The sequence below is a fragment of the Schistocerca cancellata genome, chromosome 2, assembly GCF_023864275.1.
Source record: "Schistocerca cancellata isolate TAMUIC-IGC-003103 chromosome 2, iqSchCanc2.1, whole genome shotgun sequence".
In the NCBI taxonomy this organism is placed as follows: domain Eukaryota; kingdom Metazoa; phylum Arthropoda; class Insecta; order Orthoptera; family Acrididae; genus Schistocerca; species Schistocerca cancellata.
The window spans coordinates 844,698,188-844,716,037 of NC_064627.1; the positions used below are offsets into that span (position 1 = coordinate 844,698,188).

Sequence of the window (17,850 nt, forward strand, 5' to 3'; positions counted from 1 at the left end):
ATGTCTGTTGATACTGAGGAGACATTTATTACACATGAAAACTTTCTACTTATATATATATATAAATAAATACAAATCTCAGCCGTTGTTGTCAACTCTTCGAAGTACGCACACCACAAAAAAACTCACGTTATCCAGTTACTGATTGCTCCGGTCATGCATGCATCGACGTATCTGATTCTCTATACATGGAGTGCATAGGGGCCTAAAGATGGCATTAATGAGAAGCCGAAACTGGTCGTCTAAATAAAATAACAACTTCTGGAAACTTACGAATATCTCATGATTCATATGGATATCTGGATCGACGGAGGTGTCTATAAGTTGTCTATGCTAATTAGATCTTCGGCTTCGTACTTTGTTATCGGTACATGTTGCTGCACTTTCTGCCGCCTGTCTGGTGTTCACGACTTCTGCTAACTCTAGTGACGTAACTGCTGTAGCACTATAGTAGCGCGACGAACTCGTGTTGTACGTGTCAACCGAAAAATGAATAGCATTGTTGTGGGTTGGCAGGAGAGCCAACACCGGTATGAGAGGAAGCCGAAAGGCACGCGTTTTAGCTCACGCAGGCTGGCGTGAGGTCTGGAACAGGACAAGGAAATTAGACTGTAGAAAAAACTGACGTAGCTGGTGGAATACTTAACTTTAATCCATAAATGATGAACGTCGCTCTTGACGGTACATGTTTTACAGTATCAATAGTAACTGGTAATGGCGCCTTGCTAGGTCGTAGCAAATGACGTAGCTGAAGGCTATGCTAACTATCGTCTCGGCAAATGAGAGCGTATTTTGTTAGTGAACCATCGTTAGCAAAGTCGGTTGTACAACTGGGGCGAGTGCTAGGAAGTCTCTCTAGACCTGCCGTGCGGCGGCACTCGGTCTGCAATTGTAAGTAGGCTGTTTATGTTTTCTTTATGTAAGTAGACTGTTTATGTTTTCTTTATGTAAGTAGGCTGTTTATGATTTCTTATTGGCAACGTTACGTAGCGCTCTGTATGAAAATCACTGGCTGTGCTGTGTGCAGTCTGTGGCTAGTTTGCATTGTTGTCTGCCATTGTAGTGTTGGGCAGCGGCAGCTGAATGTGAACAGCGCGTAGCGTTGCGCAGTTGGAGGTAAGCCGCCAGCAGTGGTGGATGTGAGGAGAGAGATGGCGGAGTTTTGTAATTTATCATGAACTGCTATATATATTATGACTATTAAGGTAAATACATTGTTTGTTCTCTATTAATATTTTTCATTTGCTAACTATCCCTATCAGTAGTTAGTGCCTTCCGTAGTTTGAATCTTTTATTTAGCTGGAAGTAGTGGTGCTCGCTGTATTGCAGTAGTTCGAGTAATGAAGATTTTTGTGAGGTAAGTGATTTCTGAGAGGTATAGTTTAATGTTACTCAGGGCCATAATTTTGTAGGGATTTTTGAAAGTCAGATTGCGTTGCGCTAAAAACATTGTGTGTCAGGTTAAGCACAGTCTTGTATAAATAGTTCTAAAGGGGACGTTTCATTATGATAGGTTAAAACGTTGGGCGTTGTTTCTGCAAGAATTCCGCTTCACAATAGTCTACATTCCCGGCAAGGAGAACATTGTTGCGGACGCGCTGTCACGCGCACCGGCTGGGCTTGAGAAATGTAACACAGAAGGCAACCTTGAGAAAAATTTCAGTATTCTTTACATTCAGAAAGTCCCCTTTGAAAACTTCATCACCACATCTTTAAAGGACATTGCTCATGAACAAGATAAAGATCCGATTTGGAAAGACATCAAAAGTAAATGGCATGAAAAGACACACACTCAGATTCGGCATTATTACCTGGTTAGAAACAACATACTCTTCAAACGCTGCACTGTTGATGACAAGCTATGGGTACTTTGCATTCCTGACGATTTTGTTAATAAGCTCATTTGGTACATTCATTTCAGCTACGCACATTTTGGTCCACGAAAATGTTATCATATTCTTCGAACGATGTGTTATTTTAACAATATGGAAAAGAGAATTCGAAGAGTCTTGTCTATTTGTAAACTTTGTCAAAAGGCGAAACCATCTACTATCTCACATCGTGCTCCGTTGTTTCCTATTATTCCTTCTAAATTAAAAGAATTTGCTGCTGTTGATCTCTTGGGACCCCTTGTCAGAACATCGAATGGATTTTCGTACGTTCTAGTCGCTGTTGAACTTACTTCAAAATTTATTTCTTTCACTCCGTTACGTAAAGCCACTGGACGGTCTGTATCCAACGCCTTTGTTAAAAATTTCTTACGTGAAGTTGGACACGTTAGTAAAGTCATTTCAGATAACGGACCGCAATTCAGATCTGCTGTTTGGTCACGCATGCTTCGGAACCATAAAATCAAACCTGTTTTTATTTCATTGTATTCACCACATTGTAACCCCTCCGAACGGATTATGAAAGAAATCAATAAGCTTTGCAGACTTTATTGTCACAGAAAGCATCAGCATTGGGACAGATATTTACACTTATTTCAAAACGTGCTGAATGAAATGCCTCATGACTCTACTGCTTTACCACCTACTCTTGTACTGAAGAATGTAGAATCTCCGAACAGAATCAGAGAGCTTGTACCTTTCCCGAATACACGTAAACTTCGACACAAAGACATAATTGATTTGGCTCTTAAAAATATAAAATCTGCAGCAGACAAAAGGAGAAAACTACACAGTAAAGCAAATGCAAAGAAATTATATATTGGTCAGAAAGTTCTCATTAAAGCTCATTCATTGTCACATAAGAAGAAACACTTGAGTCACAAATTCTTTCTAGTTTACAATGGAACTTACAGAATCCGACGTATACCACATGATAATTGCGTTGAAGTTGAAACTCTGCGTACTAGGAAGAGTAAAGGTTTACACCACATTTCACATGTAAAACCGTTTATTGAAAGATAATCTGCCTTTTAACTTTATCTTTGCCATATAACTTTTCACTTTACATTACTAGTATGCTTTGTCAGACTTAGAATCTGTCTGCGGTGTTTCTGTTTCATATCTGCACAGTTTTTCTGTATTATTCTGGGAAGCAAAACATGTTTTAGTAGTAACTTTTGTGGTATAGCTACAATGAGACAGCCTTTTCCGTAGCACAACAATACGTTACAGCACAGTAATTTCTTCATCACAACAATAAGCGTAATAACTAAGAAATCTATACGCAAAGCATTTCACTTTTGTTTATCATGAGGTAAGTACATTGGCTTCTGCTGAACTTAGCTTTTGGAGGACAATAACTACGACACTTCCACAGAGATTATCTTACAGCAAGACGCACATTTAGCGCTACAGGACACGTATTTGAGTGATTAATTTTGTACTTAAAACATTTATTTTTAAAGATTTTTGAATTACAAAGAAAGTTTTCCGTGATACATTTCATTCCATTGCTGTAATCTGTTACACCTGAGGGTATAATTACATTAATCCTCAGGGGGGTACACGCCTACTTTGTGTACCATGTGTTTGGCAAGCACAAGGAGCCCTAGCTAATATGTTATTTGCTTACACAACTTTACACATCGGTACCATATTTCTCTAACACATAAATTACACAGCTATCTGATCATTTAACTGAGAGATAATCATTTTTTTTACTACATCAGTGACAGATGTTTACGTAATTACACCGTTGGATAACTTCACATTTACGAAATTGTATTTTGTCTGTACTGTGTGAACTTTCATATTTTTTCGGAACCATTGTGATACTATGAGAGCTTTGAATGATGTATTTGGTATGAGATCATGATTTTTAAAGTACGTTTGAGGCAGATGACACTATTGAAATGAGCAGAGAATATTTTTTATGGTTTGAAATTATTCCAGAAAGCTACGACTTTTTTGAGATTTGACTGAGGTGTTATGATATTTTTTTTGACGACGATGTGTATTATGCTGTTGAGGTATGTTTATGTCAATAAGATGATGCTACCATATATGAGGAATGTGATTACGTGTTTATATGTATATGAATAATGAATAGAAGTTGGGGACTCATGACTTGTGAAAAAGGATGTTGGAAACCAAGAATCGTACTTTAAGAGTTATGAAATGTGTGTGTAAATGCGTGAACGTATCACAATGCCGGCGAAGAATTTTTTGGACACTGTTATATTCATAGGATTTTGTTTCTACACATTTGCAACGTAAATTCTCGACCTGTGAAATTTTTATATGAGACTGTCACTGTAGCGGAAACTGCTGTTGTAAATATTTCCGTAAGAAAGTTAAGTGACCACCTGCACGTAATGCGTCGTGGCCAGCTGAGAGGTAGTCGTCTGACAAAAGAAAGCCATTAGATGGAGAAAGAAGGAGGCCATTAACCTCGCTGTTGACATTCCTTTGTAGAGGGCATCGCTAATGCGACACGCTCGTTACTTGAAAACATATGATTACTCGCACTTTGTGCTAATTACTGAAATGCTTATGAATTGATGGGAAATATTCGTACGTCTGCACACCTGATTATGACAAGTGTCTTTCTACGAGAGTTGAGAGCTACTGACTTACGAAATGCCACATAGCTACTGAATGATATTTTTATGCTTTGGTTTGCATAATTGCTTATTTCATTTGATATCTGGTTTCCAGCTGTGTTGCAGCATTGCTTTTATAAAATAAAATGCATTTGCTAATGTGAACACTTTCTGTCAACAGATCTATTAAATAATTATTTTATGATCCACGTTCTTTAAAAAAGGAGCACTTGGAAAGGAAAGAACAATAAGAAGGAACTAGTAACAGTAACAAATAATTTTCTTTTCAAGTACATCGTAATATTTCTTTCTACAATAAGTTGTTGTGGTGCACCACTTTAATTACATAGACATTAAGATGTGAATATACATTTTCCTTTTCTGCATTGTTGTTTTTACTGTAATATTTTTTCTGCTTGAGCTTTGTCACGTATAGATATAAGTTTTATATTTTTTATATTTTTTATATTTGCTGCTGCTGTTTGCCAGGCATAATGTTACAGAATTTGACTTTGTATTACGCTGTTAAGCCAGTTTTACTACGAATTTAGTTTTCTTGTTGCTGCACATTGGCTCATATTAGTTGTAATGTTGCATTGCTTGGTAATTTAGATGTACTGTAGCTTGCTTTGCAATTTTCCATTTTTTTTGCATTGCTGTTTGTGTTAATTTGTTATGTGCTGCTGCATTGCCTCGTCCCTTAGTTTAGCATCTGAGCTCAGTAGATTTAAGTTAGCTTAAGAGGGGGTAGCCTATAAGACAATGAGTTATGACGAATTGGAAGAAATGCATTGAGAAGCTATACGAAAAAGGTTTGGCAAAAAAAAAAAGTAGTGCACAGTGGAGAAAAACTATTTTTGACAGAGGATGTGAACAGAATACAGAAAGCAGGCTTAGATAGGACTTTTGGGAATAATGATGAACGAAGGGAGATCTCCATGCAAAATACTGCAGTGAAACAAACCCTGTCCTTTCCTTTTGTGTTATCCCACTATGTGTTTGTGTACCCTTGTGTAGTTGTTTTCTTCCTGTCTCTGTGTAGTTTCATAGAATTTTTTCTTCTTCTAATACTAAGCTATATTCACTATGATGAGGAATACTGTTATACTCAAATATAATTGGCATTAATAATATGTTATTTACCTTATAAATATGCTTAGACATTATTTATTCTGTTTTGTTTTAATGGTCATGTGTGAAGTTGATGTTTCAAAAGTGATTCTGATCTTTTATTTTTGTACTCATGTTATAATTCCTGTAACACTGATGTATATGTTTATTTCTATTCTGTTGTAAAGCCTGTACTACAAAATGTTATCTATATTGTTATGTTTTTAATGATGTATTTTGTACCTTTGTAATTGTATTTTCGTGTTATAAAATTGTAATTGACACCAGTTCATCAAATTAAATAACTTGTAAGTTCCATTTCACTGCACACGTTTCTGTTGGTCATAGGATATGGACAATATGTGAGAAGTAGGGACTGTTAGTGTTTGCACGTGTGTTAATAATTCAGCAAGGGACTGGATAACAGCATTGCTGGTTCTAAGGACATTTAAAAAAAAAATTTGTGAGTGCACAAGTGGTGGTTATGGACTTGCTATATTCTCCGCAAGACCCTTCAATGGTGATTGTGCACCTGCACAGTCACAGCAGATGGCTGCTAGCCATCTCTATAAGGACTACAGTGGGTCTACACCTTTGATGACTCACCAATATCATTATTTCTACAAGAACTGCAGTGTGTCTGCACCTCTGGTGGCCCACCACAACTTAAGTTTCTGCTTCCCAAATAAATAGTTAAAGCCGTTTTAACTGATTTGAAACATCTGAAGTGGACTGTCGCATAATATGCAGTTTATGGATGCTAAATACTGGGGAATCACGGAACGACTTACATCTCCATCAAAAGTGTCAAAGTTTTTCTGCTGCAATATTTCTGCAATGCTTTCATCTCCATTCATTTGTATCAGAAATGTCAGCAGACTTTTGTTCCAAGTCTAAACGTTGAAACAGTTTCATCCACTGGTAGTTTGAGATACTGGGTTGTATAAACATGTTGTACTTGAACAGTGTTGGAATTTTGCGACAATGTATGGCTAAAACAATCGTAAATACTTTCTATTAACTAGTCCAGTCAACGAGGGAAAATTGGGAAAATACTCGTGTAGTAGTAAATATTTGTACAGTGGTAGCGGGAGTGTCATGAACAACGAGCTAAGAGTTCTGACAGGTGGGCTGTGAGCGTGGGGATAGGACGGCGTGTAAAGGTGGCTTTTCTACGTTTTACTTGGGTATCTCCAAAACGGCGGCATCTGGCGAAAATTTTTCCAAGTATGAAACTGAAGTACATCAAAATACCTACAAAAAAGGATTCTATTTATTTTTTCTCTAGGACTAATGTTCTTCGTGTTGTAGAAGATAGAAAAGGAGCAGAAGAAAAAATTATCTAGCCGGCAACCAACTGGATGGACTTCATATTACAAAAATAACCAGCAACAAGGAAATAATAATCTTCAAATCCCTTTAGGTGGGAATAATTACTTTTTCTCGTGAGCACGCCAGTGAGATTAAGCAGATCAGCGGGAAAGAAGCTGAACTGGCCACTCTTTGCCTCGCTTCGCCCTTCCACCCACGTGACAGCGCGCTCACGACCTGTTGTGCCGCCGTCTTTCCACCTCAGTGCTCGACAACAGCCGTCAAGCGGCGGCAGTGGGAGTAACTGACTGTGGTGCCACGTGGAACAGTCGCGTCTCTTGCACTCGTATCGGAGTCCTTCGACGGTACTGTATAAACGGTTGCTCTGTGCTTCTACAATCGACGTTCCGCGCTTCTTAACCGAAAACCGAAAATCCTGTACCGGAACGCAGCGGAAATAAATCATACGCAGACAAACAGTGATAAAAAGCCGAAAGGGGCAGATTTTCCGTAATAATTAATTGTTCAGGGCTTTTTTTCCTCCAACCACGATGGCGAACAGCGCTACGCATACCATTATAAAGTGAGTAATCTTTGGTTTCTTGTGATTTCTCTTACTGCATAGCAAAACTAACACCAACGCGCTGTTCGATTTCTACATAATGCTTTCCGTACATTATTTTAGACAACAGCTAAACGTGCAATAATTTCATAAACTTTTTTGTTTAATTCTATTTTTATATTGCTATAATAGAGGTGGATTCGTAACTTACCAATAATCTTGACAGCTTAGATTTGTAAAATTTTATTTATAATTTTTTTTGTATAGATCACAGTGTTTCTTGGGTATACATCAAAATGTTGTGAACTACATATGACAACATGTGAACTAAGCAGGAAATTACAAGCAAAGTAATGTTAAAAGTCGTCTCAGGCTGTTTATAGGACTGCATGTCTCCACTTGACAAGTATGCAAAATCTACATTTGTCCGTATGTGTCGGAAGTGAAGTTCATTTATTCAGAAAATGAAAGATTACTTTTTCATGCAGGCCATACAGCCATCTGTTATGAGTTGTAAAAATTCTTAAGAGTTTGCAGGGTTATTCTGTGTGAAATGAAACCATAAAAACTTGAATTTTAACTTAAGTCATTTGGAGTTTTGTAGCTTTTTGCCACTTTATTCTGCCTATAAAAATATGGTAGAATCCTAAACTAAAGGACTTTAACAATCTCATTTTTGAGTGATTACAATTTAAATTTTCGAAAACGGACAGGATTTTCGTTACATTTTCAAACCCTAAAATAGCAAAATCTCAAAAAGTGCTTGATTTATAGATTAGAAATTTGTATCGTTTTATTCAGTTTCTTATAAGTTTTAAATAATCTGATACGTCACCATACTCATGCAAATGTTAAATGTTCCCAAACCGAATTTTTTAAATTACTTACAATTTCATAACTCAAAAGTTTCCGGTTGAGTAAATGAATATCAGTCTTACACTTTTTGTTTATGTGTGTGCCAAATTTCATGATGGAATTACAATGGGAACATACTGAAATACATTTAGTTTTCCTGCAGTTCGCTTTGGCAGAAGTGAGACAACTGCACGTCGTTCACAAGCTGATTCATAAAAGAGAAGTTAAAAGGAATTCTTCGAGTACTAATTAAGCGCATTTTGGTTGATCACTTTTCACAATGTAGTAAACTATGAAACATAACAAATAGCAGAAATAACAGTAACATTAAATAATATTAATCATAAGTAATATTAACATTAATAATAACCATATCAGCAGAGGAGATTGTGCCAGATTTTTCACATCTAACACATCAAAAAGGAGATGGCTCTGTATAATATAAAACTGCGTTTTTAAAAACTTTGTTATTGTTTTTTAAATAGCTACGTCATTTGGTAATTACTTCTTAACTATTAAAATTTACGTTCATAGCTATTTTTTTTAAAAAAACTTGTATAAAGCTTTCTTCATGTTCGGCGACCAACAAAACTCTTGTACTACTTATGTAACCAATCATCGATACTTGAATTAATGCCACTTTATTTATATTTATTGAAATTATAGAAATGGCTCGATGAGGACAGAATCAGTCGACATGTGACGACATAAAATGATATTAATTAGCCTCCTAGACGCCAACATAATGGAATTTCTGTGGCAGAAATGGAGTCGAATTATCTGGCTTTCGTGAGATTCCTTTCTCCCAGGGGTGCTAGTCTATTCGCACGTAATCCGCGGCAGACCTCAGCCGGTAGTGTGCGGGAATCATTGATGGGTACATCAGTGCCAGTGAAAGTCCGAGTCATGCTCGGAAGAATGTTCAGATGGCTTGCGACTGCTCAAGATAAGCGCTAAATCCGGGTTCGGGTACCGGCTAGGAACAAATTTCCATTAGTCACCACGTGCTCAGTTCAGATAGTGCTCTGTTGCTTGTTATCACTGATTATTCAGTGCGACTAGCCTGAAATACAAAATTCTAGCCGGCCGTTGTGGCCGAGCCGTTCTAGGCGCTTCAGTCAGGAACCGTGCGGCTGCTACGGTCGCAGGTTCGAATCCTGACTCCGGCATGGATGTGTGTGATGTCCTTAGGTTAGTTAGGTTTAAGTAGTTCTAAGTTCTAGGGGACTGATGACCTCAGATGTTAAGTCTCATAGTGCTCAGAGCCACTTGAACCATTTTGAACAAAATGTGATCAATTGGATTGGTGCCTGCGCTTCGGACAACATTGTCAGTCAGTGGGATCATTTCGGTCCCTGAACGGCGTGTGCAAGGTGTGGTCAGGTGTGTCGTACCAGTATCGCGGTGAGCGCGGTATCAAGGGGCTCAGTAAGTGATGAGGTTCTGTACTCGGCAGGTCGGCTCGCGGCGGTGCGTAGAATAGCACTGGAAGGCCGCGGCGGTCTGACGTCAGCTGGGCGCCTCTGGCGCTGCAGAGGCCATCAATTACAGGTCAGGGTGACCCACACCGAGCTCGGGACCTTGGAGTACTCCAGAGTGCCCGAAGAGGACAGCCTATAGAGTAGGCCTTTCTTCTTTACTTTCTTCGGCAGCACCGTCTTGCGACCCGGAACCACCTGTGATTGTGCTCCAGCATCTGACTGGTAGCCATGTTGTGACAGGGCCTGCATGCAGACATTCAGCCCACTGCTGTGGCAAACTGTAGCACACCTGCTATGCCAGCAGTACCTTAGCACCCAGCAACAAGATTTCGTAGGCAGTTCACCTGCATGACTTTCAAAGGCTTTCGATGTCTGATCTGTGGTTGTGGTCGCCACGATGTACTGCATGTTAACAAATTGCTCTTTTTATAAAATACTTTTCTTACCGTCGTCAGTTAGCATTTTTTATTCTCCCTATTTCGGATATAGTGAACCTTGCTGCCTAAATATCAAAACGCATCCATAGTTAGTTTCTCATATCGTAATCTAATTATGTCAGCATCATCTGACCAAATTCGACTGCATTCCATTACTTTTGTTGAAGTTCATCTTACGACCTCTCTTCAATACACTAACCGTTCGAGTTAACAGCTCTCCAGAGTCATCTGTTGCACCTGGGAGAATTATGGTGTCATGGGCAAGCCCGAAATTTATTGTTTTATCTTCCTTGATTTTTTATATAATTACAAGTTATTGTAATTGTAACTTCCAATACAGATGTGGTTAGCAGACTGATGAACCAGACCATTAAGTGCGTAAATACTCAGGTCATGGAGTACTAGTTGGAGGCGACTTTAAACTATTATAGCAAAGTACATACCACGAGACTTTTAATTTATTCAAAATGGTGGACGCTCCCCCCACCCTACCCCTCTCCGATATTGCACCAGTTTTAATATCAGACTGATACCTAATTAATTAATTAATTAGGTATCCCCTCATCAACTCGTCCCTCCCCCACACTATTCCTGGCCGGGTTGGAGATTTTCTCTGCTCGTGGACGGGGTGTTGTGTTGTTCTCATCATCATCACCAACACGCAAGTCGTCCACTGTGGCGTCATCTGAAATAAGACTTGCAACCCGGCGGCCGAACTTCCGCGGATGGGACCTTGTAACCTGCCCACAAAAATAAAAAATAATAAGAATAATATTCACATTTAGTGTAACCTCCCAAAGAATAAATTGCGTAACCTATCAATAATTAAATTCGACTAATCTCTCAGTAAAATTTTGTCGCTCGCTTATAGCCTTTCAATAATGACTGTGAATTTAAACTGGTAAATTTTGGACCTCAGCAGTGCTGCGTCATGGTCCTGAAAGATCATTCTGAAAAAAATTGAAAATTCTTACCTCAATAAGGTCGCCATATAACGCATATATATCTGCTCCTATAAAAAGTTATTCTGGCACAGCCCTGTGCAATGCTGGCAGATAGATTTGTCATGTATAAAAGGAAACAACTGATTTATCTTTACAATAATCGGGATGACCATGGATTGGAGAAATCAGTAAATTCTTTAAATTGCGATGAATGATTATCAAAAGTTAATTTTTTATAAGAAATATTATTATTAAGAGATTTTTAGGAACATTTACATGGGAGTTGATTTAACAATACTACATATGCGCGAGGCTGCTTTTACCTTATACTACAACGCTCAGGCTCCGCCATCGCTGCACCGCGACCGGCCCAGCCAACTCGATACACAAGACTGCTCGCTAGCAACTACTTACTGCCACTACATACAACACTGCTCTCTGGTCTGAGATTCTCTTATACCTTACATATCGCAGGCAGCGCGTGAGCAATCCATGGAAATTACATCGGCTCGAATGCGCTAACAACAAATTTCTTAATCATGGACCTCTTACATAGCTCTCCACTGGTGTGGGGGAGGGGGGGGGCAAAAATTTGGCAGCGATGGTGAGTCAATTGGACTTGCCATGAGCAACAAATTTTTCTATAATGTATTTAGTTTACTAAGTCTACAGTCACAGAGTAGACACATTACTGATAAGTGGGGAACATAATAAAAAATGAAATAGAGTGCACAAGCACTGAGTTCAGAACATGACAAAATGTATATGCAGTGAGTACAAAATACAAATGACATAAAGTGCACACGCACTGTATAACTCTTTAGCATTTTTTTACAAGAACTAAATAAATAAAGTGCACACCCACTGTAAAAGTATTAAGCATTTTTACATGAATTAGACATATGAAGGAGTGAAATAAAAGGCACACGCACTGTAGAAGTCTTTAGCATATTTAGGACAACTGATCTTATTGACAAATGAAATGAAGTGCACACGCACTGTATATGTCTTTATCATTTTACACGAATTTAAACGCACTGCATAAGTCTTTACCATTTTACAAGAACTAGGAAAGGAATGGGAAGGATTGCATCATGGTTGTAGCACAGTAGGTTGCACGTAGCTGCACTGAAAGTCCATATCTTTCTACAGAAGCACAACACCAAGTGAGACAATCTGAAGTTCTCTTCCCTGAAGTATTTATCAGTGTAGCCAAGACACTGAAATGTTGTATTAATATTCAATGTTATCATTTTGGTAGTACATTAGGTACACCAAACAGTAGGACCATAATTTGTCGACACCACATTATTGTAGAATCCGTACTCTTACTTCAACGTAGAATTAGTGCAAAAACCAAATATAGTGCTCCATGATCATGAGGATGGACAGGAGAAACGGATATTGCAGTAATTTCTGGTATATAGGTCAGAAGGTGAAGGACATTAAGTCTTATGCTAGCCATCATTGAGAATTACATTAGTGTATCGACAGATTTGAATAATGATTCGGTCGCAGGTTCGAATCCTGCCTCGGGCATGGATGTGTATGATGTCCTTAGGTTAGTTAGGTTTGAGTAGTTCTAAGTTCTAGGGGACTGATGACCACAGTAGTTAAGTCACATAGTGCTCGAGAGCCATTTGAACCATTTTGAATAATTATTGGCACTCATTGGTTAGTTACTAAACATTTCTGTACTATGTATGGAGTATTACAGAACAGTATTCATAAGTCATCTTATTATAGTCAAGATATTGAGATATAAGGAAAAATGTCAAAGTCATCTGGTGTTTGTTATATCTTAAAGATTTCGTAGCACATACAGACAAAACAGGAAAACAATCATACATACACAAAAAATGGAAAATGTGCACGGTCTGATGTCTAACGACAAGAAAAGCGACCTGCTAACCTTAACTTGCCGGGCACTTGCCAGAAAAAAAATATGGTAATCATCAGTAAGTGTTCATATAAATATCTGCAAATGGCATTACAGTGCGACAAATCATAAAGTATGTTCATTCAATAAAGGATTTAATATTGGAAATATGGTGATTGCCCTTGCTTTTTCTGGTTCTCAAAGTTCCGACGTGTACTGCATTGGGGTGAGGAATGCTGCGAATTCTATATGGACCTGCGTATAGAAGCTCAAATTTACTGCATCTACTCTTTCCTCTGTCGGATAAATAGTGTGTACGTACTAATATCTGCTGTCCAATGTGAAAGTCACGGCGTGTACAAACCTGTTTCTGCTGTCGTCTCCGGCGCTCTGCGGCACGTTTGATGTTGTTGGGTGCAATGTCAATTATTTCATGGTGGCGTAGTCGACGGGATGTAGGAAAGGATACTAATTCTTTAATTTTGTTAGGTGGTTCAACGTTTTTCAATACAACAGTCGGAGACAGCATAGTAGATTCATTTGGTATGGAGTTAATTACATCCCGGTATGAGAGTATGTGTGTATCCCAATCAATATGTTTTTTATGGCAGTATATTCTACATAGTTTACCAATTTCTTTCATTAGTCGTTCACAAGAGTTCGAAGAAGCGTGATGCTTGGATATATAGATCGGAGAAATGTTTCTAGCTCGTAACATACTGGTCCATATTGCAGATCGAAACTGTGGTCCATTGTCGGAAATTACTTTCAATACATGCCCTATATGAAGTAAAAAAATGTTTTACAAATGCATTCGAAATAGATTTAACAGTAGCTTTGCGTAACGGAGTGAAGGTAACAAATTTCGAAGTGAGTTCAACAGCGACAAAGAAGTAGCAAAAACCTCTATTAGTTCTTGGAATCGGTCCAAAAATGTCTACAGCGGCCATGTGTCTCAATTTAACTGGTACAATGGAATGTAACGGAGGAATATGTGAAGTCGTGTCTGATTTAGCTTTCTGGCAGATTTTACATGACGTTGAAACTCGTCGAATACGTTTCTCCATGTTCGCAAAATAACAGTTCTGTCTCAGTATAAGAAAACATTTTCTGGCTCCATAATGTGCGTAACTTAAATGAGTATACCAAATTAATTTGTTAACAAGTTCGTCAGGAATGCATAGTAACCAGTTGTTGCTGTCAGTGTGAGAGCGGCGAAACGGAATGTTATTGCGTACAGTGTAATGGTTTCTGATGGTAACATTATTCCTATCCTGCCAAAGGTGTTTAATTTCTTTCCATACGTTGTCTTTGCTCTGCTCTTGTGCTATGTCTCGTATTGACGACGAAATGAAATTTTCAAATGCGACTTGATGAATATACATGACGCTAAAATTTTCTTGGCAGAAGTTGGTTGCGATGTGTTGCTGATTGTTGCTGAGAGAACGGGACAGTGCGTCTGCTACAACATCGTGTGTACCGGGAATGTGAACAATTGTAAAATTAAATTCCTGTAAATAAAGTTTCCATCTGCTTAACCTGTCGTGTGTAAATTTTGTGGAAAGTAAAAACTGTATAGCTCTATGATCTGTGTAAACGGCCGTATGTCTTCCATAAAGAAAATGCCTAAATGTCGTAAATGCCCATACAACACATAATGTTTCAAGTTCTGTGACAGAATAATTGCGTTCAGCAGGTGACAGAGTGCGACTTGCAAAGGCGATGTTTTTAATTACTGTAGTACCATGTTCTTCAATTTCTTGAAAAATGTGTACGCCTAAAGCGGTGTTAGAACTGTCGGTGGCACTGGAAAAATTTCTAGTAAGATCTGGGTGTGATAAAAGTGGTGCATTCAACAAAGCACGTTTCAGATTAGCAAATTCAGAATGTGCTTGGCTATCCCAGGACCAAATAGCGTTTTTTACCCGTCAATTGGCATAATCTAGGGGTGTCTAAAGCAGAGTAATGAATAAATTTGCGGAAAAAATTAATTAATCCCAAAAAGCTGCGTAGTTGTTTCTTCGTCGTAGGAACAGTAATGTCACGTAAAGCTTGAAGTTTTTCCGGGTCAGGCGCAATGCCTTCTGCTGAAATTACATGTCCAAGAAATTTTATAGAAGTTTTGCCAAAGTGCGATTTGTTATAATTGACTGTCAGTCCTTGTACACGAAAAGTTTGCAACAGTAGTTCCAGAATCAGATTATGTTCAGACCAGTTAGCTTTGGAGATAAGGATGTTGTCTACATACGTTGTGATTATGTCTTTCATGCAAAAGCGTGTATCGGATGTCGTCAAAACTAATAACATTTTCGTGAACAAGATTCTGTGTGTCAAAAGTATGGCTTACGTTGCTGGAAGATGCAACCTGTACTGTATCTAGTCAAATTCTTTATGCCGTGTTGTTATTTGCGGGAGGATGCTGTGGCATTTCAACTATTTGTACTGTTCTGTTATTTCTTCCTGACGTATTAGGTACGGGATGATACCGACAGTCTGGTTCATTCATGATAATCTGTTGTTGCGGATGATTCTGCTGCTGGTAAGACCGACTGTTACGCTGAAAATCGTGCTCATTACTTTTACGTCTGTCATAATAATCGTTGCTATATGGCGCGTTGCGATACGAGTTGAAATGATGTGTCTTCTGTACGTAGTGATTTCCCTGTCGCTGTGCTTTACTATTTGGTGGAGCCGACTCTATACGTGTAGGCGGCGAAACATTAAAGCTTGGTTGCCCTTGCAGACTACATTGTTGGTTAGGTATGCTAACCGGCTGGTTTTGTTGCTGTTGTGATGAAAAACCCTCTATTGTTGCCAAAATGTATTTGTTGTTGCTGATAATTATACGGTTACTGATAACCAAAATTTTCTCTGTTATTAAAATTGTGTCTTAGTTCTTGTCATTTCGGGAGTGTCTAATGAAAACTGTCACTTTCAGGTAAAACTTGTCATATCAGGTTCTCTTCACTCATTCTTAATTCTAGATAGATCGATAGTAGAAGAGTTGTTCTGATAGATATAAAGGATAGTAAAAGAGAAGGCAGCAGTGCAGAAAACTAAAGATGAAATAGCACTACTACGGCTCGGGGCCCTGTGCACGCTACGGCACATATTCATCGAAGTGTAATGAATCCCCTGAGGTCACTTACGCGCTGCAAATAAATTTTAGTTTCTGCATTACAGGTAATGCCGGTGAAAATTCAAAAGCAAATTGTTGTATCCAATCCAAAGAGTGTATCTGTGTTCTGTAATTCTTAAATACCTTAAATTTTCTCACGGATAGAAGCTGTTTGTGATCAAAATTATCGTCTCTGAGTGTCTGAGCACGTTCAGGACTGTATGAGAATGTATTTGTCTGTGTCTGTTCGGAATCTAACTCACGTACTCTCTGTAAATTACCTAAGTTACACTTTCTGTGTAAGTGTGACAAATTTTTGGAATGTGGTGTATGCTGTATCGTGTTTGAGACTGAAATATTTTTCATTTCTGTCACTTTAAAACGTTCGTCTATTTGGCTGATCTGTTGTTCAAATTTCTTATCGACTTTCGCATCCAGCGTGTGTGAAAGTTCTTCTGACATTAATTTAAACTCGTCGCGTAACTGTTTTGCTTTTTCAGAACATTGTTCAGTGACTCCACTACTTTCATCTCTAAGTAATTTCGTTGTGCCTACACGTGTACTACTTAATTCTTGTGCAACAGATCTAATTTCTTCACTACTGTTCCTAGCACAAGCCTTAATTTCCTCACATAAATGTTCTTTAGTATCATGACGTTTCACGGTAACGGCTGTAAACTGTTCACTAAGTTGTTTGTTCTGTTCGTTAAGGTTGTCGTGTTTTTCATTCGACTGTTTGAAACTTTCATTAAGTTGTTTGCACGATTCAGTAAGTTGTTTGAAATGGTTGTCGTATTTTTCATTAAGTTGTTTGAAATGGTTGTCGAGTATTTCATTCCGCTGTTTGAAACTTTCATTAAGTAGTTGTTTGAGATTTTCATTATTTTCGTCAATTTGTTGTTTGAGATATTCATTAAGTTGTAGCAATAATGCCATAACTTGATCCATGCCAATATTACCTACTGTATTCTCTGTGCTGTGTGATGGTGTATGTGCATTTGTCACGTTTTGTGTACTGGTAACCGTTTGGTCATTGTCTGATTCACAAAAAGGTTTGCCAATTGGATGTGCACTGTTGGTCATTACATCGGAATCAAATAAACTTGACGTGTTTTGTGCATATTGTTCACCTTCGTTAGAAACAATTATCTGTTCGCTACGTAAATTTTGCAAATCAGGCGTGTTAAACTGGGTAGCGGTCATTGTAACGGAACGTGCCGCGTCCTCAATTGTTACATTTACTGTGGACATAATTGAATTTGTTTGTTCACCATTAGGATCAAAATCATTACTAGTGATCGGCACGCACTGATTATCAGTAATTAGAGGATTAACGCTATTACACTGAGTGTCGCTAGTATTATCGGTCAAATTGTACGAGTCGGCTTTTCCACTCATTGTACATCGCGATGTACTGTTATCAGTTTTTCGCGGCATTATCATAAATCAAAGTTAAGCACAAAGTCAAACAAAGACAAAGCAAAATTGGAACAAATACAATTAGCAATAAATTGCCGATGGTCTGTGAAGGAAAGAGTGACAAATTAGTAAATGCGTTGCGCCAGGTGCAAACTACAGTTAATATTATGTAAATAAGAGCTATAATTGACTACTTCTCAGAAATTCACAAAGAAAATACGATCCTGGCCGGTTGTCGCCAA

General features: G+C 38.3%; 1 protein-coding gene across 1 annotated transcript in view; it reads left to right on the top strand.

The window, feature by feature from the left end:
* The first annotated feature begins 7,188 nt into the window (after positions 1–7,188).
* The window catches only part of LOC126162760 (neprilysin-2-like), a 219,531-nt gene continuing 208,869 nt past the window's right edge, over positions 7,189–17,850 (top strand). Inside the window, exon 1 of the mRNA XM_049919448.1 lies at positions 7,189–7,496. Coding sequence (XP_049775405.1) covers positions 7,465–7,496 — 32 coding nt within the window. The 5' untranslated portion in view covers positions 7,189–7,464. The remainder of the gene's footprint in view (positions 7,497–17,850) is intronic.